The sequence below is a fragment of the Clupea harengus genome, chromosome 15 (assembly GCF_900700415.2).
Source record: "Clupea harengus chromosome 15, Ch_v2.0.2, whole genome shotgun sequence".
NCBI lineage: Eukaryota > Metazoa > Chordata > Actinopteri > Clupeiformes > Clupeidae > Clupea > Clupea harengus.
Window position 1 is genome coordinate 12,168,207 of NC_045166.1, and position 26,903 is coordinate 12,195,109.

At 45.3% G+C, this 26,903-nt stretch overlaps 1 protein-coding gene across 2 annotated transcripts; it reads right to left on the bottom strand.

Annotated features, from left to right (window-relative positions):
- Nucleotides 1-634: 634 nt before the first annotated feature.
- Nucleotides 635-25,321, bottom strand: pinx1 (PIN2 (TERF1) interacting telomerase inhibitor 1). 2 transcript variants are annotated; one of them, XM_012824772.3, is made up of 7 exons: nucleotides 25,209-25,321; nucleotides 24,743-24,852; nucleotides 24,213-24,305; nucleotides 24,004-24,085; nucleotides 23,509-23,601; nucleotides 18,213-18,295; nucleotides 635-1,813 (listed from the first exon to the last, which is right to left on the bottom strand). In XM_012824772.3, the coding sequence occupies exons 1-7, from the start codon at nucleotides 25,312-25,314 to the stop codon at nucleotides 1,232-1,234; spliced, it is 1,149 nt and encodes a 382-aa protein (XP_012680226.2). In that variant the 5' UTR covers nucleotides 25,315-25,321; the 3' UTR covers nucleotides 635-1,231. The 2 variants fall into 2 exon arrangements, with proteins under 2 accessions (XP_012680226.2, XP_031437536.1); XM_031581676.2 differs by lacking the exon at nucleotides 25,209-25,321 and adding an exon at nucleotides 24,972-25,147.
- Between the last annotated feature and the right edge of the window lie 1,582 nt (nucleotides 25,322-26,903).

Below are 26,903 nucleotides of genomic sequence, written 5' to 3' on the forward strand. Positions count from 1 at the left end.
TCACTATGTGATCTTGTAAATGTTTTGTTTGTGACAGTTTAAACAGGAAGTTTACTTAGCATTTCCAAATCTGTTTCTAATCCGATTAACTGACCTGACTTGGCTCTTCAGAACATTTTAAGGGAAAGGTACTGGGAGCTTAATAACGTAGTTAAAAAGCATAACGCTTGTTCTAAATGACTCATTACAAAGTTCTAAAATAGGAAGGCAGGGTGTGGATGCCAAGAGAGTGGCAGGGGCGTCCCATTGAGTCACGGCGGGTTTTTCGACATTGCACAAGTGATCCTGAAAAATTAGGTGTTTTGAGATTGATGGAGTGCCATTGAGACGCGGGCTCAGACGCCACTGTCGCCGACAATTGGTTTCGCAATTGTGACTAAGGGGGGAAAAAATAAATTAAAATAGAGACAGTGACATCAAGAGTGATGATGGCACATTTTAAAGTCCCTTAGAACAGGTTTGGTGATTATGCTGGGTCATGCATACTTCCTTGAAGTGCCATCCAAGATGACCTTCAGATACGGTTCTCCTGGCGCCTTCGGTTTCACCAAGTGATGAGAAAGATTCTGCATGCAGACTGACCATCAGATCTATGCAACGGTGGATCAAGGAAACCATACACCAAAACCATACACTCTGTCGACCACTGAAATCTTTATTAAGTCAAGCTAAAAATTCAACCATACAGGCAGGCTATAGTGCAGTAATCATGTAATCATGTCTTTAAACTTGAGTAATTTACAAAGACAGCTGTAATAATTACAACTATGTCAGACTGAAAACCACATTAAGAGGTTTAAATAATGGTGGAATCCTGACCTGTCCTTTTGTATTGTGATGAGTCACAAATAGGTCATAAATAAAGGAGCATTACAATATGAGAAATACAGTGGGATAAACCCTGGTATAAAACTGTCAATTATACAGTCAAATTCATTCATTCATGCAATGCAAGTAAATTCATGAATTCATCGCAACCCTATCTCCAAGGCCTCAAGGTTTTTCTGATACAAGGTAGAGAAACTACATTTACTTGAATGTCAATGAAGATATAACTGCACTTCTTTACAGCATCCCTAGACAAGTTCTTTTGAGTTCTTTTTGGACTTTTTCTCTTCAACTACGACCACTTCCTCCCTTCCTCCTCTCCTCCACTTCCACCATCTCCTCTCTTTTTCTTTTCTTTTTCTTAGTTTTAGTTTTCTGAGTGTCCTCTGCTTTGGTCTCTACACTATCCTGGCCTTTCACCTGGTCTGCCTCTACAACCTCTGCATGTACTTCCTGCTTGTGACTTTTCTTCTTTTTTCTTCTTCTCTGTTGAGATGCTCTCAGCCACATCACAGTTCACCTGCACAGGTACAGGTGTGGCCAACTCCTCTTCCTCCTTTTCGGTCTTGTGTTTCTTTTTCTTCTTCTTCTTCCTCTCATAGGAAGTCTGGTCTTGCTCGGCAGTTTCTTCTGCCACGACAGCCTCCGGGACACTTTCCACAGCTTCTATGTCTTCATCGCCTCTTTTCTGTTCATCGTTTTCGTTTTTCCTCCTCTTCTTCTTTTTCTTCTTCATAGACGGCTGCTCTGCGTCGCTGATGTTGGGGCTGTCAAATGGAGTCTCGGAGGCCGAGGGCGTGGGTGTGTGTGTGCTGGACTGGTCCACTCCTGCACGAGACCTCTTCAGTTGAGCCATGCGCTGGGCGAAGTACTCCTGCATGCTCAGCGTGCTAGTGACGGTGTTGGACTCTGGTTCCTCGGGTTTGCTGGTCACCTCAGTTACTGTAGCCTCTTTCCCCAACTCCTCCGGAGAGTCACTGCTGTCCTAAAGATTTAAAAAAAGGAGACTGGTGAGAAAACTGTGTGTGTGTCTTTTCACACAGATGTGCCTTTTCCCTTTTACATACCTCTCCTACTGGTATGTAAAAGGGGATCAATATCACAATATGTTAATTGCTGTTACAGTACACTGGCATTATATGGTTACATTATTCTGAGCACGAACACCAATAGTCATGCTAATAAAAATGACTGGTTTTCCATCTCAAAGTGGATATAATTAAGTATTTATTGCATGTTCATCTTAATTCTCAACAAAAGCAACTTCAGACCTCACAGGAAGTTAATGTTACATAACAATAGCAGTAGCAACAACAACGAAACTTCACAAACGTGAGGCGCGAGATCCCAAAACCAACACAGACGCCATATGCTCTCAGCACGAAGCTTTGAAATGCTTCCAATTAGCACCGCCTAAACTGACAAGTGCTGAAATGATGAGCTTGGAATGGAGGGGCACGTCTGAGTGGAAAGGAACATCAGCTTCCACCACACCTCTCCATACAGACGCAGAGGCCCCGTAGCGTCACCTCCCACGCCACCTGGACCAGGCCACCAGGACCACACACAGACAATCCACATGCAACGTGCCCTGCGGAAAACGAGGCAAGAAATAAAAGACGCTGTCAGTCATCAACCGCCTCCTGTCAAGACTTGCTTGAGGCATCGAGTGACATCACAGCTTGGCAGAGGTGCGCTGAAGCTTAAAACGCCATGCCTAAATGGCAGGTAACCCATGCTCTTGAAGTTGACTGTCTCCTCAAAGGCCATTCACCATTGATTGGCAGCTGATAACAGGTCTGCAATGTACGAGGGAAACTTACTTAATGTCCGTCAAGTTCATGCAGAAAATATGACGATACCACAACATAAACAGACACGGAAACTTAAACGGTGTGAAATAACACCAATTTAGAGGGAAAATATATTTTACTATACCTACAATGAACATTTATTTATTTCATGATGGACAAGAGTTAACATGAAGTCATTCTGAAATGAAGACCTGAGAGGAATTACCTCAAGATGCAAGAAGAAGAAAGGTTGCAACGTGTTTAAAAGGCATTTAAAGGATTAAAATCACGATGGTTAATATAATCCAGGGGCGTAACTCACAAATCAGGATTTTTCAGATACATAGATTACTATTGTTTACAGGTTTAACGCAACACTCATATTTTGGCCAAAGATTAAACTTAAAACTGCCATTTTTCATTTCACTTATTGTAGGCATCTAGATAGCTCATGGATTATCCAGCGTTGAGAGATCCCCCCCCCCCCACCCCCACCCTTGGTCTTTTGTTTTAATAATGGCATTCAGGTCTTCATCCTTTAGGGATGATTTGTCAAACCATGTTTCCCACCAAGCTGGTCTCCTCCCGAAAGGAGAAACGACAGCGACCCAAAGCTCGAAGTGACGATGCCCATAAGACCACAAAGGCTTGCTTTAGATTAAACTGCAAACCTCCAACACTTTGTCACGCAGCCCAAAGCTCCCATTCGTCTTCCTTTTGCTAATAGCCTGCTCAATGCATAATGACTTGCCATGAAGAATACCCACACGGCAAGCCCCTCTGAAAACAAGCAGGGTGCTCTACATTACAACAACGACAGGTCAGAGAAGAGCATTTTTCAAATGCGATGAGGGGGTGGGCGCATCAAGAAGCTCTGAATAATAACTGTAACAGAAAAAAACATGGTGAGGTCCTATGCAAAACAAAGAGACACCAGGGGAAGATAATCATCGGCTTGGGAACCTGCAGCCGATACGGAATAAAATCGTTTCAGTTACAAACACAAGCAGTCACATGGGACTTCCAGGAATCATTTGATGTACATTGTTTGCTCTGTGAGTGCCTTCTGATGTAGTGTTTTATTAATTACCAATTTGACTGTGGCACCTACTCCACCTTGTAAGCCTTGCACTAGTTTGGGGGGTAATAACAAAAAAAAAACAAAAAAAAAAACCCTGTTAACGTCCGATGCCCTTTGATGATGAAGAGGTCCACACTAGCAAACCATATCCTTCCAAAACTTTTCAGACTCTGGCTCCCTCCGTTAGAAAGATGTGGTGAGGCAAAAGAGAAGTGCAAAAACCGCAGATGTAGGCTCATTAGAAGAAAATAAAAACTTTCCCAACTTCCACCCCACCCAAGAAAAAAAAAAATCTATACCCCTGGTTGTTGTACAATAGCATTCCCTCTGGTTCGGCTAAGGGGATCGGGGCTTTGCGGCTGATGGCATGGACAGTGCATCTCTGGGATTTGGCGTAATGGCCGGAGGGCATTTTTAGGAGTTGCCTGTGAAATTACTCTCTGGAGAGAGCCAGGGAGAGAAGGGGGGAGAGCGAAGGGAGGGTGAGATTTAGAGAGGGGGCAGAGAACGCGCTAGTAGGGGAGAGAGAGAGAGAGAGAGAGAGAGAGAGAGAGAGAGAGAGAGAGAGAAAGAAGGGATAGTGAAAAGGGGGAACAGAGCAAGTGATAGTGAGAGAGAGGAGAGAGGAAGGAGAGAGAGAGCGAGGAAAGAGGGGGAGAGATGCAGAGAGAGGGGAAATCCTCCTCATCAGAGAGGTGGTGGTGATTTTGTGTGTGGCTCCTGGCCTGGTTGCCTTGGGGAGCGTCCATTAAGGCTTATCTCTCTAATACGCAGCAAGAAGTGCTGCTGGTAGCAACGCCCCCCCCCCCCCCCCATCCCCCCGAACACACACACACACACACGACTCTTCTGATCCGCTGGTAGGTTTGAACCACACAGGTAAACACACATCCAATGCATTCCAATTCCATGATCAATTCCATGATCCATCATGTAATCTGACAGAAGTGTTGAGGATATTAGCATCTTAATTAGTCAAGAATGTTACCATTGCTAACACAGCAAAGACCAATTTTGTGAGCAATAATACGATAATAATAATATTTGTGGCTAACTCACTGATGACTTGCTAATGCTGCTGCTGGGCCCAATAGAGCAAACGGTGGTGAGGGAACATGTCCCTTTGCTTCCCTGGAAAAACATGTCACTTCTAGAGAAGATGACAATCATACGAAAGGCTTGTTTTCACAGCGTAGGTTGAGTATTTCCACTCCCAGGTGGTGCAGGAAAGTAAACATCAATTTACGTTGTCTGCTTTTAGGGGAGGACAAAAGTGAAATCTGATCTTGTAGTGATGTTTGCTAAGCAAGGTCTGTCACATACCACCATATGGTTGACACTCTAGCAGGATTGCTTAAAAAAGAAGAAACTTTGATAAACTTTTCCTTTCAAAATTGCCTACACACACACACACACACACAAACAACAGTATTTTGTGCGCTTCCAACCAATTTAACCACTGCCTATGCCCAAACCAATGCTTCCAACAGCAACTGCCACCAACACCTTACGCTACACCATCCAACACAGCTCGGGAGTTGGGCTGCCATCATCACCTGCCTACAACCTCCTCCTCCTCCTCCTCCTCCTCCACCACCATCTCTTTCTCCTGAGCCTGCTGGCAGAAGCCGGGCCCCAGGAAGAGGATGCGTTCTCTGCACCGCATGCGGCACGCAGATAAGCCTCCCGAAGCAGCAGCCACCACCGGCTCTTTCCTGCCCGCCGCTCCCCTGGCGGAGGAGAGGCCGAGCGAGGGGGCCCTCGGGAGCAGGAGTGGGGCCTTTACGGGCTGGAGTAAGAGGGAGAGAGTGACAGAGAGATAGACAGAGAGAAGAGGAGGAAGGGAGAGAGGTGAAAGAGAGGAAAACAAAGAAAAAGGAGGAGAGATAGGGAGGGAAAGGAAAAGAGCGAGAGAGAGGGAGGGAGGGGAAGGGGGGGGGGGGATTCAAAGGGCCCTTTTCAGAGGCCGCTTGAAAAACAGGACAATGTCGCCAGCGCCAGCCCAAAGCAATAAACACTCAGAGGGGAAGGCAGCGCGGGCGAGCGGGAAAGCAGGGTGAGGGTGGGAGATGGCGTTCACGTTGAGGTGTCTGGTGGCCTTACACTATAAGCTATAAGCAACCGACAGGGCTGGAAGGCAGGGCAGCTGCTGTGTTTTTGTGTCGCTGCAAAAACAAGCTTATTTCCTTAATGCTGTGTTAGAAACGTCTCATCTTGCTAAAATGTATGGACTGTCAGTCTCTTCTCTTCTATACGTAGCACCGCACGGGCCTGCCATGCCGAGGACAATAAAGAATAAGAGGAGAAACTAATCCCAAGCATGAAAATATATTAAAGTGGCAAGAGGATGGCTTCTAAATGTCCGGTCGTGATTAAAACACACTCGTAATGCGTCTCAACCACATGCTTATAATGATGCAGCAATAAGACAACCTAGGGAATTAGTGAACAATGAGTCCTGCTGGGAAGGGTGGCATGTTAACTTGAGTGTACTAAACTGCGCTTCATTGTTACGTGTCCAAAGGCAACGAGGTCTACTTTGTACTTGCCAGTAATTCCGAGCCCAGATCATCTAGGAAGGTGAGTGCCTCCATTACAATCTACATTCCCTGCCAGATTGAATGCAAAACATGAGGACAGAGAAAAATCTTAGCCGAATCATAGATCGCACACATGCACAGCAAACTATTTCCAATCATAACAATCACAAATAATTTTTTTTTTTTTAAAAAGGCTTACCATCAGTTTTATTTTGGTATCGTTTGTGAGGACCTTGTGGCTAATTTGGCCCAAAGCGGGGTTTCGAGCTGAACGAAACCCGTCACCGCACTCCCGGCCATTACTGGCTCCCACCAATAGATAATATTGGAGCGATATCGGGGGGTCTGTTAATTACGGGAGCATGTTCTCATTGTCCTGCCACTATTATAAATTTGGTGGCGGCCTGGGTCTATGGATCGGGGCTCCCGATTACCCAGCTGTCTGTCCCCTGATGAGGGGGAAACTGGCGGCACCACCATCCTTCACAGGCTTGGCGTGGGCGGACAGCAAAACAGGTGGCTCCCGTGCAAGACGGTGCGCGGTTCAGAGTGGCTTGTTAAAAACAAAACAAAAAACTGCCCTCAGTTAGGTACAAAGGGTGCCTCCTACAACAAGACAGCGCTTCAAAATTTCTGAAGAGGGTTTTTTTTTCCCCCCTCCTTTTTGTTCAACAAAAACATGTGCCGCTTAGAACAGATGCACAAGTCACTGTCAAGGAGTGTGGCCGTGACCCATGTCCGTAATAACTTTACTTAAGCAAAACAGGCTCTTTAAAACAAAGGCAGTGGAGGGGCCAAGACTACAACAGACTATTGTTGCTTCCTTTCACAACACAATTTCTTAAAATGTTGTGAAAAGTAGCAGAGCAAAATCTTAAGAGAAAGAAATGCAGGACAAACAGATGCATTGTTAATCTCCTTATCTTTCAAAATGAGTGGGATGGAAAAAAAAAAATGTAAAGTGACAAATGGCTACAAGATTATGCAAAGGGCAGGACTAAACTATGCTTGCTTCCTGTACAGTGAAATCTGCCCCCCTCCTGCCACCACCACACCCTCCCTTAGAAGCGCTCGCGTCATCCCGAAGATGGAAGACACACCGTTTATTTTTGCTGCTGTGATTTATTACGCTAAAAAGGCAGTGATTAAATGCGAAGCCCAGGCCTGCACAAACACCACCATGGCGCTTGAGTTCTTTCGGTGCAGTTTAGCTCAGCTTCCCCGGGCAGTAATTACCTTGCCAGGGCATTCCTGCCTCAGCTCGTAGCTAAGAGACGGCCATTTCTGTACTGATGCCCCTCCCCGTCCCCACCAACCACCCTCTGTCTCTCTCTTTTCCTAAAGTGCTAATCTGTACATGTCAGCGCATTGGCACAGTCAGAGGACTGTAGGATGACTTGCCAAAGATGTGTGTGTGTGTGTGGGGGGGGGGATATAGTGTGTCATTTAGATTGTTTCTATATTTTCTGTGGCGGCAGCAACGTGCCCTTGTCAACGGGAGGGTGGGGAGGTTTGGCGGTAGGGAAGACAGGGGGCCGCACTTTTGTTGAAGGCAATTAGGTGTTACCCGAGCGCAAATTAGAGTTCCCCTGGCTTCACAACAAACACAGTTTTTGAAGGGCCCACAAGCTCAGGTTACCGCTCGCATGTCAAAAACCGCGTCGGGATAGGGGCGCGTGTTCACCATGGTACCCGCTAAACATCTCGACACCACAGATCACAAACTCATCCTCCAATAACACCAACATTTCTTTGGCCGATAATTTAGAAAACAATGCCAAAACTAGATATTTTTAAAAATGCAATGAATTTAACATTCACATTTTAGCTGGGATGGTGTTTACATGTTTTCATAATGTTATACTATATTTTTCTCCAGAAAAGTACGAGGGGCGACCAGACAGCAGCTCCTTGTTACGACCGCGACACTTTACTGTCGTGGTTACAGCAGGTTCCCTGTGTCGGCGGTGGAGGGCCGGTGGTGGGGGAGACTCCATTCTGCATCGTCAGCAAGTGTCTGAGTGTTCAGCCCCGCCCGACCCAACCTGCCTCCCGAGCGTGTACTCCACCCCCGAACATCCACCCACACAACCCCAACCGAACCAGCCCAGCGCCCCTCTGCCACATGTCGAGTGGTAGCAGGACCAGGGACGCAGAACACAAAGCACCCCCCCCCCCCATCCCCACACCCATAATTTTGGTGCTAGCAGGGATTGGAAGGCGGGAGAGGGCCCCTTCGCACAACCCCTAACCCCCCTCTTCCTCATTTTAGCGCTGGCGGCGTGTCCCCTCCGCAGCACGTGCAGGCGCCTCGCCCCTGATGTGCCATCGTTCATGTGGGCGACTGTGGGTGGACACGGGACCACAGGTGCCCCGGCCCTTTGTGGCTCTGGCGGGCGTGGGAGTGGGAGAGGCCGCGGAGGTCGTGCCAAACCCTGGGCTCGGTGCAGTGGGGTCGCGTTGGGGAGACTTCGGAGGACGAGGGTTGGGAGGAAGGGAGGGACGGTTAGAGATTCTGGGGGTCTCTGCTGGAGCCCCTTAAAGCTGGCCCACTTCTGGAACACCCACTGACCTTTCCCTGAGTGTTGTGTGGAAATTACTTGGGGAATAAAGACTGTCCAGCTAATGGGATTTAGGTGAATACTGAGCCATTCAGCAGCACAGATAATATGAAACCAATCTTCTGAAAGTGAAGGCAAAGGCCATGTGCTAGCTTTGTGCATTAAAAAAAAAAAACAGTCTATTTCCCAAGCTGCGTAATGTATCTTTGAAATGCATACTGATACATAAATACTGAAAAGCACTAATTATATACTAGATACGAAATATTACTTAAACACAAATGTACTACTCTATATTATATATGACTTATACAACAGTAGTGAATATGCACACAATTTCTCCAGTGAATGCACATTTATTTGTCATGTCCACCAGTTTGTAAGCAGTTTTTTTTTTTTTTTTTGCATGTGTGTGTGTTTGCGCATGCGTCTGTCCGGTGCATGAATATATACATTTACAAGAGGATCACTGTATTTTAAGGCCTGACCTCCATTGTTGCATTGTGCCACAAATAGGGTGAATGCCAAATAATCTGCCCAATCACTGAGCAACAGGTTCCTGTGGTATTCTGTATGGTCCGACAAGTCTCATTGTGTACAGCTAAACTAAATTAATGCAGCTTCAAGGAGCATATTATTTTAGCCAGATAAAATTCAGCTAACCAAGGTCAGCACACCTGACCAAGAAGACCACGTTTGTAACAGATCCTCCCCAAAAAAGCATCATGTACAAACAAACTATTACAAACTTGCAAATTAAACTAAAATGTTTGACAGCAATCCACAAATAGAGGAAATATTGCAAACAGGAAAGAGAGGGTGAAAAGACAAAAACAAAACACACACACACACACACGCACACACACACGCACACACACAGACGCGCACACACACACACACACACACGCACACGCACACGCACACGCACACGCACACACACAGACGCGCACACACGCAAGCACGCAGGCAATCCGGCGTTGACGCGGAGAGCCGTGGGTAAAAAATGACTACGTTTGGTTGATGTATGAAGCAGGCGGCAGTCCATTCATCAGCGGGCCCCTCAGCGGTCGCCCCGGCCGGTCCCTCAAGTCACGGGCCGCGACGCTCCCCTTTTGACTGATTAATTAGCCAATCAGAAGACATTTTTCACCGGCGGCAGGAGGGTTTATTTCAGCTAATGCCTGGGCCCCTTCCTAACAGACTCATTCCAGCCAAGTCGGCTCTTTCTTGCGGGCCCTGCCGCCGAAACAGAGGGAGAGCGGGGAGGAGTGCAGGGGTGGGGAGGGGTTGGAGGTGGAGTTGGGTTGGGGGGGGGGGGGAGAGAGAGAGATAAATCAAAACCTACTCCACCCCTGCAGCTCTCCAACCAAAGCCCCCAAGGAGAGGGGAAGAGAGAGAGAGAGAGAGAGAGAGAGAGAGAGAGAGAGAGAGAGAGAGAGCAACCAAGAGAGAGAACATTTATAACAGATAGACCAGTAGGACTAGAAACAGAGATTGTGCAAGACAAAGTGTAAAGCAGCATAACAGACATAGAGAGAGAGAGCACGAGAGAGAGGGAGAGAGAAAGGGAGATAAAGACAGAGAGAGAGAGCGCGAGAGAGAGCGCGGGTGAGACAGAAAGAGAGGGAGGGAGAGAGGCGCACGAGGAAGGAAAAAAAAAAAAAAAAAGAGAGAGGAAGAGGCAGACTTCAGGGACACCTGGGGGGCATATGGTGCCCAGGCCCAGTGAGCCGGTGACCGTGTCCTGCTGGCCAGCCCTGGGGTGAGTCCCCAGCAGTAGGACAGGCCTGACTGTGAGCAGCGAGCACTCGTCCTGTCGAACAGTGACTAATGATAGCATGGGGGCTGGTCAGGGTGTGTGTGTGTGTGTGTGTGTGTGTGTGTGTGTGGTGGGGGTACACGAGGCAGCAGTGATGGATCACAGGTAGGCCCACGGACAGACAGACAGCTGCTGCCTTCCGAGTATGGAGGAGGTACTGGGTAATGGCCGCTTCCTGCTCTAATGCTGTTCATTACATGTAGAAGGCTGAAGCAGACTAGGCCTCAGGGTTTAAGACTCTAATGCTGTTCATTACATGTAGAAGGCTGAAGCAGACTAGGCCTCAGGGTTCAAGACTCTGATGCTGTTCATTACATGTAGAAGGCTGAAGCAGACTAGGCCTCAGGGTTCAAGACTCTGATGCTGTTCATTACATGTAGAAGGCTGAAGCAGACTAGGCCTCAGGGTTCAAGACTCTGATGCTGTTCATTACATGTAGAAGGCTGAAGCAGACTAGGCCTCAGGGTTCAAGACTCTGATGCTGTTCATTACATGTAGAAGGCTGAAGCAGACTAGGCCTCAGGGTTCAAGACTCTGATGCTGTTCATTACATGTAGAAGGCTGAAGCAGACTAGGCCTCAGGGTTCAAGACTCTGATGCTGTTCATTACATGTAGAAGGCTGAAGCAGACTAGGCCTCAGGTTTCAAGAATCTAATGCTGTTCATTACATGCAGATGGCTGAAGCAGACTAGGCCTCAGGGTTTAAGACTCTAATGCTGTTCATTACATGTAGAAGGCTGAAGCAGACTAGGCCTCAGGGTTCAAGACTCTAATGCTGTTCATTACATGTAGAAGGCTGAAGCAGACTAGGCCTCAGGGTTCAAGACTCTAATGCTGTTCATTACATGTAGAAGGCTGAAGCAGACTAGGCCTCAGCGTTCAAGACTCCACTTGAGGGATGCTACTTTTACCTTTTTCTTTCTTTTCTTTTTTGTTCTCCCCTGATCATCTACTACAGGTATGAACAAAGCGCTAGTAATCACCTTGAAGATGAGAGCCCAGAGCAGGAAGGGCCCTTCAAAAACCAGAGGCCTGATCTGCTCCCGGGGCCCAAACAAACACCACTGTCTTTGATCTGGGGCCAACCACGTACGGGGGGGGGGGGGGGGGGGGGGAGAGAGAGAGAGAGAGAGAGAGAGACAGACAGAAGCAGTAACGGAGCTCCTGTTCCTCTCTCTCCAAACCCAAAGGTAAAGGGCCCTGGGTAGGCCAGGGCATGCTGGGACAGCGTGTGAAGAGATGTGGGGTGTGTGGGGAGTGTGCATGTTTGTAAGCACGAGAGAGTATGGGAGTGTGGGCTTGTGTGAGAAACAGTGTGTATATATATCAGTATGTGTGTGTATCTGAGTGGAGACGTCTGGGTGTGTGTGTGTGTGTGTGTATGTGTTAGTAAGAGCATGTGAGAATGAGAGTGGGTTTGTGTGTGTGTGTGTGTGAGAACTAGTGGTGTGCCCATTTGTGAGAGACACATAGGGAGAGCATGTTCGTGCATGCATGCGTAGGACAGAGAGTGTGTGTGTGTGTGTTTGTACTCCTCTGTGTGTATGCGTGCGTGCGTGTGCGTGTGTTTGTGTGTGTGTGTATATATGTGTGCCTGTGTATGTGTGTGTCAGGGAGCACTGTGACAAGAGATAAGAGGTTGGCAGGAAGCTCACAGGAGGGAGGAAAACCCCTGGTGAAGGAGGAGGGAACGAGGCCGGCCAAGACCTCCCCAGCACACACACACACACACACACACACACACACACACAGGTTTCTGGGAGAGAACAGCCCTACCTACCTGCCTCAATGGCAGAACAGGGGGGACTGGTCCTCAAAGCACCTGGACGGTTATTTTGGGCATTGCGATGTGCTTGGCCAAGGGGGAAATCATCAACTCCAACTGTCACGGTCCTGTTCTGCAACTACAACACTACAGATCCATGTACTACACATGTAGCCTAGCAACTGATGCTAAATAGCAGGTCAAGACATACCAACGGACAAAGCAAAGCAAACTGTACAGCCTTAACAGTAGTGCAGAGAAACACAGTGCCGCTGGCCGTGGCTGTATGGGTTCAACTAGACTGTTATCTGAGTTCAAAACATCATCCAGTGTTTCAGTTAAAGATCTCTAGCAATAATAAGTAGCGGCTGGCTGTAATGGACGGTCCACACACACACACACACACACACACAGAACCACACATGTGTACACAAATACATAGATACACAAACGCACACACTGAGAAACCAGTGTTTCCCCTACCGTTATATAGTATATTATTATATACCGTTATATTTGTTCAATTTTATTTTCTATAAAGCGCCAGATCACAACGGAAGTCATTTAAGATTACATTTCCTATAGAACAGGTCTATAGCTTGTTATTTTATTAAATAACATAAGGCTATTTATTTTGTTTATCTTATTTTACACGACGGCATGTCATTTCTGTCTCTACATGGTCGCGCGATTACAATTCTCTGCTCTCTGTATCACGCATGGCGGAGTTCCGCCACTATGCGCACAAACACACACAGACAGACAGACAGACAGACAGACAGACAGACAGACAGACAGACAGACAGACAGACAGACAGACAGACAGACAGACAGACAGACACGTGCGCGCACACACAGGTGAGCACGCTCCCACCAGCGGACAGAATTGGGCTTAAAAATCAGTGCACAGCTACGGACACTTAAGCTTTAAAAAACACATTTCCAGGCGTTCATGAATCCAGCGATCTTTTGCTAGGTAGGGTCGAGAAAGAGGCCTAATGAGAATGGCTACAACAGACGTGGAAACAGAACGTACGCCCATGTCCGCACCGAAAATTCAGAAATAGATCTGGCTTCCATTTTTTTATAATTTTCCACAAGTTGTGCGTGGCCCTTTTTACATAGAGTCTGGTAATAAATCTATGACATATAATGAACATTATTTATTTTGCTGTGAATAATGAAGGAAGCAATACATCTGATTATTTCCCAAACCCTCAAGAGCTGTTGCCATGGAGATTTAACGTTACTTTCTGTTTGAAGATAAGGTAGCAGCTAGTGTTGAAGAATGGATGACTTTAAATTGGACGACTTTAAATTAATACATGAAATTGAACATTAACACCTATACGGATAAAATAAATAAACAAGGATAGCAAAACGGATTGATAAGCATAGAATGAGAACGGCAGAAACACAGGCCGGACATTAGATGACAGGACAGATCATAGTTTTTTTTCGTCATATGAAGGCTGAGACATTCATAACATTTTATTCAGTCTTACTGATGGTCCTTTTGTAATGCCAACATGTGCACTTCGTTGTGGATAAGTAAAGCCTATTCTGCTACATTTTTGTAGTCCTGATAATCTTTTGTTTGGCATATTGGTGAGGTTATTAAGAGGACCATTTCTCAATCGTTTTGTTCTTGATGAATTAATGTTTGTTTATTAAGCAGTTATTTTTCAACAAATAATTCAATTATAATTACAAAGAGGACAATTCGCAACTTTATATCCCAACTTTCACTTGTTTTCGGCAATTTCATTGCAAAAAACACCTACAAATAAAAACTTTCATCGTAACTTTTTGGAAAAGCTCCTGCGAAATCAGGAATTTTAGGCCGCAAATATCTCAAAACATTTTCTTCCAGAAGGCCAAAAAGGTAAACTGCAGTGACGAAAGCTGCACACTTTGGGGATAATTGTCATAAAAGACATGTTCCGATGTTTAGTTCAATGTACAGTTAAAATAATTGTTCAGTTGTTATATTGACTGCTGTCATTAAAAGAAACACATGAACACCATGATTCCTTTAAGCGTTTGTGTCGGTGGCCGCGCCGCGCACCGTGCCCCCCCCCCCCCAAAGCTGTAAACCTAGGGGAAACACTGGAAACAATATGCACACACAGAGCGGTCACACAGGCTGGCTGTAGTGGACGGTCCACACACACACACAAATACACACAGAAACACACACACACCCACCCACCCACCCACATACACACAATGCCCCTCTACCCCTCCTCCCTTTCCTCCCCTGGTCTAAGTGGCCTTTCTCTGGCTGGTCCTGCCAGCGGTGCGGGCCACTAGTCCTCTGGGGAGCCCATTGTGATTGTGCTCAGATCGGTTTTCGATCCGGTCAATGGTGTCCCTCCTGAGCCGCGCAATAATAAAGCCGGGCAAAAACGATTAGCACAAGAGAGGAAGACGACCAAAAAAATTTGTGATGTTGGTCCGATGGGCCCGTGGACTGGGGGGGGGGGGCTGCAGGACCGAGAGAAGGGGGGGCTGTTTTTGACAACTCTGCCCCCCCCCCCAGCCTGAGTGTCCAAGGAAGGGTCCAAGGAGGACCAGAGCCACAGCGTCTGCTCTCTTCATGATATGGGGTGTATGGATTCCGCACGGACAACAAAGACGCAGGCCCACCAACACCACCTGGGCATCGGAGAGGTGGCGGAGACAAAGCCCAGGCTGATCAACAGCTCTGAGGCCCTACTGAGAGACTGAAGAGGATGTGTGCAGTGTGTCTGAACACGACGTTAAGCACACAATAATCTACTGAAACTGAAAAAAGGAGTTCAGTCACATTCTGACAGCAAAAGCTTTTAACTTCATTCTTTAATTAACTTTAAACTTTCACCTTCCTTGGAACAACTTCATGAAAGACACATAAAAAATTAAAACATGACGTGGGAGTGTTGCTGATGTTTCGGTTCATTACTGCATGACTACTTGTTACTACTTACAGTGTGAATAATCAGTGCGAGTAACCATCAGTGTTTGTTTCAAAAAAGAAAGTAGGTAAACCTTGTTCACGTAAATAAAGCAATCATGTTGTCAAGAAATAATACATTGGACACACATACCTCCTCTCCATTATACCATGATTTGGGTATCTATGACGCTTGCTTGAGCGTAGCCTATCTGTGTTTTCAGTGAGCAGTTCAGTAAATCGACATAATTGCAGGCGAAGTGAAATTCAAGCAAACATCAACAAAAAATGCTTAGCAACCTCGCCAACATAAACAATGACAAGCATGCTGGAAGTGCACCTGCAAACAGGTGGGAGAAGAGGAGAGATGGGTGACATTCTTTCACCGTTGGCTGAACAGTAAGTGCTGTTTACAGCCAAATACAGAAGGCACCAACCGGAATGAGTTTAATGGGAGAGTAAAACCACTAAACTCCAAAGACTTGCCAAAGCCTTGTTGGAGAAATGGGAAAGTGATGACTGATGTGATGACTCAAACCGAATCAAACCACAAATTGAGAAAATGACTGCATAATAGTTCCTGGGAACGTTTTCACTGGCATAAAAATAAACAAGCTCACCCCTGCAGTAACGTACAGGCAGGGGCGGTTTTTCCTACAGGCGGTATAGGCGGTCGCCTAGGGCGCCACTTGGAGGGGGGCGCAAAAAACTGCGCCCAGCAAAAAAGAAAAAAAAACAAGAATTGTGTTTTTTTTTTTTGCTGGACAGAGTTTTTTTTGCGCCCCCTTCTATATCTCCAACCAATATTTTTACACAAAAAAAAAAAATCTAACATTAGGTTAAAATTAGCCGAAAACCGAAAACGGAAGGGGTACGTACGTCCTTGGTGTTGTCAGAACATGCTAGCACAGTGAGGCGTTTGGTTAGAGTGTGTGTGTGTGCAAAAGCCATCCGGGGCGCAATTTAAGAAGAAAAGAACGGAAGAAGAAGAGAAACGTGCCAAGGAGAAAGGTAAATCCTTAAATCCTGTTCTAGCCTAGAATGAATTCCAGATAAGAAAACGTTCACAAATGCGTGAATTGCCCCCGGCACTTTAGTGGAGTTAAGGAGAAAAGATGTACCTTATCATTGAAAGTTTTCCTACTCCCTGTCACATAGTTCTTTAAGGATTTTATAGAGGCGGGTATATAAAAAATTATATGTCCATTTATTCTACATTATACAAAAAAAGACTAAAATAGGGGCGCACATATAAAGCCAATAGCCAGTGCAACACTACACATATCTTACTCGTTGCATAGCACACCTATTAAGGAAGCCAAACACAGCAACTTGTCAACAAGTGAGGAATACTGGTAAAAATCCAATCCGCTAGCTAGCCAGTGACTTGTGACGTTCCTTGTTATTGCCATCCAGTCGAAACATCAGTTCAAGTTCAGCTGTACCGCAATTTGCGTCATTTTGCGTCATAAAAATTTGAGTAATCACATTTGGACAGCTTTAGTTTTGGTGGAGCGAGCTAGCCAGTTTAATTAGACATGATTCAACTAATGCATCTTGGAATAAAAAAAATGTCAGGCTGTCCAAATACACAAAAATGCTTAATAACTACATTATAGCTACATTTAACAAATTATGATAATACATACTTTTGTTATATCATTTTAGATTCACGTTTAGAAGACTAAGAAAACATTATTTGCAGGCGATTGGGAAGATGACGTGGAGGTGTGTGTCCATAAACAGTTGAACAGGGGGCGTGGCCGGAGCGTAGTCCAGCACAGGCGTGACATTTTCTCAGTGATTTGTTCTTGAATTAATGTTTGTTAATCGTCGCGATCGTTGTTGTGTTTATGTGAAAGAAATGCAGTCTTACAGGGCAAAATAGCGTTTTAAAAGTTGCAATTCTGTTTTCGTGGGGGAATTTTTATTTATTTATTGGGGGGGGGGGGCGCCAGGAGTGAAGCTCGCCTAGAGCGCCAAATGTGCTAGGGCCTAGTTTACCACCTGCAGGCAAAACCGGTGCTCGACCAAGCAGTGGATTACACTCCTCTGCTATGCCCTCTATTGGCATCACAGCAAAACTGTTAAGACCAAATCCGACGATGTCAACTTGTCCCCTTCAGGACTGATGACTTCTCAGTGGCAACCTTCTAAAAGTTTCGAAGCATATCTTCCAGGGATTTTTTTTGCACAAGTCATCATGAATGGACAGGGCAGACTTAAGTACTTATTAGGCCTTGAGGCGGTTATGTCCTCCTCGCAATTTGAGCTTGATGGAACATTACCTGATATGACTGTTGCTCTGAGAAACAGCTCGAGAGACAGAGATAGAAAGAGGGGAGGAGAGGAGGGACGGAGGGAGGGAGGGAGAGAGGAAGAGCAGGGCTAATCCCTTAACAGGATCTTGAGCACGCTCTCTCTCTCTTTCTGCCCGCGGTGGCCTGCACTGGGATGAGGCGATGCACGCTATGACACGGCTAATCGGCAGACACAGGTGACCACAGGATGTCACGTGACCTGGCAAGAATCAGTCAGCCTTGCTTACCGAACAGGAGTGCACGTGGGTGAAGGGAGGGAATGGTGAGTGTGAGTGTGTGAGTGGGGGGGTGAATGGAAGGACTCATATGCTGGCATGCGCCCCGCCCCCCCCCCCCCCCCCCCCACACACACACACACACACACACACTACAGCTTTGTCTATGGTGTCCCCCACTGAGGCCCACTACAGTGTGTTGACTCTGGTGTGTTGACTTCAGACTTCACCAAGCACAGCACAGTAAAGGGAGGGTGCTTCTGGGAAGGGTTTTGGAGTGGTTGGAAGTGATGGCTGCATGTGTATCCCTTTTTCCCTTTTGTTAATTTGTAAATGGTACCAGTGTCACGTACCTCATCTTGGTTTTTTGATAGCTTTGACCTCTTCCCAAAGATGCATGCCAGGTCAGTTTCACTGCGACTGGACAAGTCCTTTCCTGAAAGGCAAACAAAGGACTTTATAAACAAAACAAAGACAAATTATTTTCAACACTCCTTCCAAAAGGGGAAAAAACCCTACCAGCCTAGATAAACTTGTCAACTTGTATGAATCTCCATCGCAATTCTACATGCTTCCAAAGAAAATGCACATCAAAACCATAAACATGTTGAAGAAACTTCACTGCCAGTATGCATACATGTTAGTTATTGATTGATTGATTGATTAGTGGATTTAAGGAATTAAGGCGTGACTGTTGTTTTGAGCTTAGGCCGAGAGGGAAGGTGCTGGAGGAGAGGGAGAACGACTGAGGTGGGGGGCTGGAGGGCAGTGTTCTGTGCTGCCACTGAGGTAGCTTATGGGGGGGGGGGGGATGAAACGGACGAAAAAGAAAAACAAACGGATCAAGAGAGGGCTCCGCCTCACGCCTCCCAATTTATTTATTTTTTCCCTTTCTTTTTCTTTTTTTTTTCCAGGCCCTCAAAGGCTCCAGGAGCGGCTGGCCGCCCGTCTCTGCCTCCAGTCACACTCGTCCAGCTGCATCCTCTTCCTCCAGCCCGGCTCCTGATAACATTTGGTTATTTATTGCTTCTAGTCACCCCCCCACCCCCAACTCCTTTTTTCTGCCTGGCTTTTCAAAGGGGTGTCTTTGCCTCTGCCTTACAAGCACACCAGAAGAAGGTGGAGGGGAAAAAATAAAAAGAGCAAAGCTATCCGGTAAGGGTCGAAGTATCCTAAACCGAAGCCCGGGTCATGTAAGCCATCTACTGATCTCAAAAGGAGTTCCACCCTGACCTCCATCTCCCCAAAGCATAAATTAGTTTTGGGGGAGAGAAAGAAAATTTGACTCTCACACTTGGCTCTCCACACACACACACACACACACACACACACACACACACACACACACACACACAAACTGAAGAGTGTGTGCAGGGTAAATTCCTAAGACATGCACAGGCTTAACGCCTACTCCTACCTTCCCCACTCCACAAACGTAAATCGGCCGCAGCCTGCCCTGCCCTGCGGTGGGAGTGCAGGTGTTGTGGGATACCTATGGGGCCTATGGGGATTGGGGTTGCCAGGGTGACAGGTGATACTGCAACAGGCGCAACTGAACGCGGGCCAAACCAGTTTAGCAAAATCACAGAGATTTTCTGGAGATGGACAAGCTAATCTGACAACCAACAAACTAATTGGCTGAGGGATCAATCATGCTCCCAAATCAAAAATGACACATAAATTGTTTAGTTTCTGTCAAGAGATTTAGCAACCATCCCATCTTGTTCCAATGGAAAAACACTCGAAAGCAGGATGTCCACAGAACCTGTTTAACTAATAAAGTCTGAAGTTAGGACGTCTCATCTCAGTCTGCCTGCACCCATTACAATGAGGGAATAACAGTCATGAAACAGGCCAAGAAGGGAGTGAAACAGCCCAAGTGATGGGAGTGCTCGATATTGCACTTCAAATCTGAGACTTGCCAGTTGATGAATAGGCAGCCAATTAAAAGTGGGTTACTGGTTTACACGCGGGAGAGAGCGAGCAAGAGCAGGGCTGGTTCTGGAGAGGCTCGTGCCTCTCCCCAGAGAAAGGGAGGCCCATCAATCGTCCCCAGGAACAGCAGAGTGGGCCGCAGCCAGCTAGAGTGGGGCATCAGAACCACCGAACTCGACACAGCAGAGTGGACATTCCCATTCAAAATGACACTTTGTTCCCTGCTAACCACGGAATAGCATGGGAATTAACAGATTGAGGGGGAGACGACGGAATGTCATTAAATTCATTGAGGGTATTAGATGCATTATGGGTATAAGATGATGGGTATAAAATACATTCATCTGCTTCTTAGTATATAGTCATAAGCGTCACCAAGGTCTCCAATGAAGTAGGAAGTTCTTGGAAGAACGCTGCTTCTGCTCATTCCACCCTTTTCAAACTATGATCACAACAAACCTGAGAGAGAGACAGGGGAAGGACCAATCACAGAGGCCCCTGCTCAGACATCTTAAATAATGTATCTTATCATTGAACACGTCAAGGGAAATTTTTGGTAAAGGATCTTTCGCCAAATGAAGAATGCAGAACGACTTATTCATAGGGCACTCAAAGGGATATTTGTGCTATGTAAATATTAGCCAATGGCACAGCAGCTGGTATTTGACCTGCCATGGTAACACCCATGTCAAACTGGTGCCCTGAGTCCTCTTACTGGGACAGGATGCCATCTGCTTCTGAAACCATAATGCACCAAGCCATCACCTCCCCTTGGCAGACAGCGGGACTTAAGTAGCACTACTGGCAACCTCTTCAACTTCACATGTAACCGGTTTAGCCTGGATAAATCCATTACTCGTATTAACCTGTCAACCGTTGCTCAGGGACAGATATTGCAGGCGCAGGCCAACGGAAAGATTTGTGGTGTCGCAGGGAGACTGCTGAAATCTAATACTACGAAAACGCCCTCATCTACCCAGACTTTGTAAGGGGGGGGGGGGGATGAGGGCTTGCTGTTGGTGGGGTTACTGCAAAGTGTACACAGCAAGGCAAGACAAGGTAACTAGGGATGCACGATATTGAATTTTAGCCGATATCCGATATGCCGATATTTACAAGCTCATTTTGGCCGATTGCCGATGCCGATATATACACCTTTGCTTTTTAATTATTGAATTTTGGCCGATTTAATTACTCTCCTGTACTAGAATGAATCTGTTATTATGATAGGGTATTGCTGTAGATACGGGAAATTAAAAACTTGATTTGTATCATTTTAAAAATAGACATTCACTCATGAAAACTATTGAAATTATTTCAAATATAGCAGATTTATTTATATTTTCACGTCACAATTTTTTATACTTGAACAGTACCTCCTTGAACTTGAACAACTACACTCTGGAAATGCAACTTGGCTAACTTGGCAAGCTAACGTTGGTTAACTGACTTACAGTTTAATAACATCCCTTCTAGGATTTCTAGACTAATCTATGTAACGTTATTGCCAAGTTAGCTATATAAATTCCATATATGCAAAAGTAAGCCATGTACAGATAGCGTGGGCTCGTGACATAACGTTTCACATCCCGTCAAATGAGATCATCAACTTCGCTGGTGTCACGTAGCATGCAAGCTAACTAGTTAGTGTTTTCTAGCTAACTAGCAACTTATTAACTTCTATTAGCGCGCGACAGGTAATGTTGCAAAGCGTTGCACGCAGATGGTCTGCATCTATGCATGCAACCTACGTTACGGCCAAGCTGTTGTCTCCTCTTCAATCTCCTGAAAAGTTTCCTGACAAATAACATGTCCTCTGATACTGTGAAGTACTGCCACACAGCCGACGTGTTGAATTACGTTGTTGGCGCTCATAGTAACCAAAACATTTGCTTCGCGTGCGCATAATTTGAACGTCACCTTATCGGCCAGGTACATCGGCAGAAATGTTCATATCTGCAGATGCCGATAATTAAGTTTTGAAGCTTTTATCTGCAGATACCGATGTCGTGCCGATATTATCGTGCATCCCTAAAGGTAACTCTACCAGGTGGAACTTATCCTTTGGAATTGCAAAGTCATGGTAACTATGGGCTCAACAGGTAGAGCAAGGTGCTAACATCACCAAGGCTCTCAGAGCACACATACAGTTAGACCAGACAAGGCAAGACAAGACCAGGCAACTCTATTGGACCCAACTTGTACATTAGGGACGACAACACACTGGAAAAGTGATGCTCAGCTGGTTAAGCATCAAGGTTTGACACCAAGGAAACGTTCATACTCGGTTATGTTCCTGCACATTTAGTCACTTCAAATAAGAGCCGACAGCAACTTGATTAGATGTACGTGGAGTCAGGTAACCAAAAGCCTTCACAAACATTGCACCAAGGAGGTCACAGTATACAAGAAAACTGGAGTTGTTCAAGGAGTTAAGGTCACAGAGCTGGGTTTAGAGGAGTTGCGTGGGGACTAGAGGGTGGGGACAAGGCCACCCCTCCTCCACAGTTTAGGTCAGGGAGCATCCTATCCACCTCACTCACAACCCTCATCCCCTCCCCACCTCCTCTTTCACACACACAGCTTTTCCGCTAACCTGCTAAATTAAGATCTCAAAAATCAGAGCCAAAAGGGGATATCTCGTTGACAGGGAGCGTCTGGTCTCTATCTCCGCGGCCCATCAGGCGGTGATTGAGGCCATTTCAGGCACCCAACAGCGACTGTCCGTGGCCCACACAGGAAACAGGAAGTGGGTCTTTTAAAAGTGTTTTTTTTTTTTTGCAGTCGTGTTCTTACTCTGGTGTGATAAGGGACAAGCACACTTTCCCCCACATTCCACACTGTCGTGGAAAAACAACGGGGCAACGTGAAGAAACATCAAGTGTTTTTGTTCACCACACACAGAGATGGTATCAGTGAACATAGTACGGACCTGTCTGGAAGTCTGAAACTTCTGTAGACATAACTGACAGTCTCTGATGGGCCTACTCTCCAAATGACATGACTCCAATCATTAAAACTAAAAGCCCATATTAGCCCTTCGGCAGTAAGTGAGCTAATCCACTTGGTCCAGAGGAACGACCTGCCGACTGGCTTTTCAACATTTAGGAGCGTGAAGTAAATGACCTGGTGAAAGCAGTCGGCTCTCCAGCTCCGTCTGAGGTGAGTGGTCAAGTTGACCGGATAGCACTGACCCGTGACCAAAGAACGACATGGTTAAGTGGAGCACAAGACCGATAGCAGCTGGAAACCTTAGGAGGTCATTCAAGGTTTGGCTGGAAACTTGCTATCACAAAATCTACAGCACACGGTTAATGGAAGATCATACATTTTTCTCCAAGGCTGCCCTAGTAAGTGTTAGGCTAATCATTCACGTACCGTGTACAATCAAAGAGGAGTATCACAAAGATGCTTGGCTATTTGTGATTGAGATGTAATATTAGGGTTTGCAATGTCATGTTGAAATTCACCTGTTCACCCTGACCTGGGTATACCCCACTTAGCTTGACATTACCTATGTATGGCATAGACATGTTGACATGATATGACCGATACCATATTCCGCCCATTGTTGTCATGACAAAGTTGTATAACAGTATCATGGTTAAAGTAAACTGTTATCAAATAATTTTGGGTGATATGAACAGTGGTCAAATTTGAGGGGACAATCCCTCTTGAGGAAAGTCAAGAAGCACTTCACAATGGCACACTCACCTTTAGTGAACTTCATGTAATGTACCCTCTTTCTACAAGACTTGGACTTCTCCTCCAGGCTGAAGCTCTCCTGTTTCTCCTCCTGTGCGGGCTCTGGTGTTCACACAAACAAAACAATTATTGATTCCACTCTTTTCAGTTAGACATTTCAAACAAAACAAACACTGAATCATAACTAGTTATAAGCATTATAAGAGCTACATCCACCCAAATAAGAGCAAGAGGTCTGTCCCCAATGGGTAAAGTATCAAATTTCAAGTGAAATAATATGAATAACATAATCCTTGATAGTTTTCCATGAAGCTGCAGGATGCCGACACAGATGGCCACTCAGGGAAATGGGAGGCAGTCGTAATGCACGTTGAAAGGTGCAATAGCACCATCTAGTGCTGCATAACTGTAATGGTATAAAACTACACCATGGAAAAAGGACTCCACCAAGACCTTTGATTATTTGACAAGTGCAAAAGGGAGCATATATATCACATGATGTACCGTTGGTGGTGTTCTGGCCATGACAGTTGTTGAGATCTGCCAGAAGCTGATTGAAATCATCCTGATGTGCAATCCAGTTATCCTAAAACAAAACATGTAACAAACCCAACAAAGCAGGGAAGTGTTTCATTAGTTCACTCATCACTAATCAGCATATGGTTATGAAAAACAGTTGGAATAATACAGTAGATGACGTGGTGGGCACTCACCTCATTGCTGGTAGAAGTGCCCAGGCCAAGAGTGTTGCTTTTAAGCTTCACCTTAATGTGCTCTGTGGATCCCTGCTCTGTTTTCCCCAGTCCCTGAAATATACACAGAATCAGAATCAGAATAGTATTTATTGCCAAGTAGGTTTACACCTACCTGGAATTTGTTCTGGTGTATAGGTGCATACAGTGAACATAAAACATAAACACAATAAGTACTACACATAACATAAAAACACACGAAGTACTATAATATGAGAGTACTTCAGATAAAACACAGTATATAGGATACAATATATATATAAAAAAGTATAGTAGAGGTAAAATGCAAAAAGCACAAGGAACGTAAACGTGCAACAGATGTTCATCTGAGGGTATAGCTCTGTATTGCTCGCTTATGTAGCCATCAGGTATACATACCACTGGCTGTCACGCACAAACATGAGGGTTGTCAAAAATATGTGCAGGTCCTAACTGAGCATTTGTCCAGACGTTATCTCAATCATACAGGTAGGTTGTAACTTACTACATACCTTGCCTTTGGACCAGCCCATTCGCTCCAGCATCTTATGGCCAAATTTGGACTCATCCTTGCTCCAGGTGGTGTTTCTTGGATCCACGGACCATTTCTTCTTTCTGCGGGCTATTGACACAAAAAGAAAGAGAGCTGCTATCTGTTTCTAACAAACAGCGATCAACATCAGAGCGACCACAATTTTCAGCAAAACGTCGATGCCAACCACGTTTTCACGTTCTACTTACCGACATATAAGTTCAGTATCAAGTTAGTGTTTTTTATAGCAAAACTAGCTAGCTTGCTAGCTTACTAGCCGACATAATAACTTGATTCGATCTAGGTCGGGTAATGTCAGCTGATTTTAAAACATTATATGTCTCAGGAATACGCATACATACACATTTCATACGACACATTATAAAATATTTACGATAAACAACTCGTTAAAATATGTCCGTTTGCAATACAGCAATGAAACTCACGTTCAGCAAGCATGGACATCTTGAGGTCCTTGGACACATGAGGAGCGTTACGATGGTGTCCCTGTTGTGCCTGTCTAGAAACGTCACTAAAAATGTACATACCCATTGAACATATCTCATCAGAAAAGAGACGGATGCTTCTTTATAATTAATCATCATTATTAATATTGCTATTGTAGATATGAAATGTATGAAACTGAGCAGTTTATTGTGAGACGCATCGAATGATACTGAAGTACTGTCAGTTCTTATTTTCTCGACACGTACTAATTTTTTTAAACACAAGGGGGCGGTATAGTATCATTAAATGATATTAGTCAGTACAGCGTAAGAAACGAAATGTATACATATACAGTCATTGGTGAGAATGTTAATGTGCATTGATGCATGTCTGAGGTAAAGAGTGGTTACTCTGGTAGTGTAGGATAAAGTAGGCTATACTCTTTGGAACACAAATCAGACTAAGTTAGTGAAATGCATAAAGAGAAGGGGTTCGTGTTGCAGGGGAAGTGGGTGCTTTGACTGTGTGGCATATGACATCTGTGGGCTTCTTTTCAAAACTGAAATCATCAAAGTATGACATCTCCTGTATACATGCCAAGATGTCTCCAACATATCTGACCACTCTAGCAGTAAATGTCATTTCCTAAAGCACAGACTGTTTTGTCATTACTACTTGAGGAATTATTATTTATTCTCTGAGGCCTTCACAACAACATGCCAGCACATCCCTAATCCTGATATATGCAATCCTGTGTTGAAAATTTCATTTTGCGTACATCTCACCATACATTTGTATTTTCATACAATGTAGTGTCTCACTATTACCTTACCTATACCCTTAAAATGCCTGAAATCCTAGAGACCATTACATTTTGTAATTCTTGGAAATTCTAGGCAGTATAATGAGCAACATAAGCCAAATGCCAAGACTGTCTCAGAAAGTTCAGTGTTGAAATACACCTGGTTCAATTAGATCCAACTACCACGCATGCACAGCTATTCATTTCATGAACATTACATAACAGTGGGTATTGCAATGCAAACCTCATTCAGAAACCAGACCCACTTGATAACATCGGATATCTAATATCACCATCAGCATTTCTTTGGTAATGGAACAGCGCTCTTTGTCCTTGTTCTGAAATAATGGGCCCACGGTGGTGTGACCGACTTCAACCTTGAACAGTGTACGTCGGTATGGTGTTACACAAGCCGCTATCTAGGGAGTGAGTGTTGTCGGCTCGCTTGTGTGCCGAACAGGGTCAAACTATTTGCCTTGCATCCAGATAGTGTGTTGCTGTAGGCACGGGTGCTGGTAGAGTTAAGGTGATGCCGCCATGCACGCTTATCATACGTCCCAAACCCTCTGGGGATGAAGTGCTTTTCTAAGAAAATCTGCAAGTGTTCTGCTGCAGCACCTTGTAGTCAGTAAATGTCCTCTGTGGACGTGGAAGATCATCCATGCGTGGGATGGGCCATTTTTAAGAGATCCTTGAAAGTATGTCCAGCAGAGATGCATGTGCCAGTGTACATGGTTATTATAACATGCTTGAGAAGTCTGAAAGAATCACATCAGCTGTAAAAGCACTGTGCCACCACTGTTTTTATGCAATCCGCTTCAGCTTTCTTTTGATCCTTCATTCTTTTCCTTCTTTCTCTTTCTCTTTCTTTCTTTCTTTCTTTCTTTCTTTC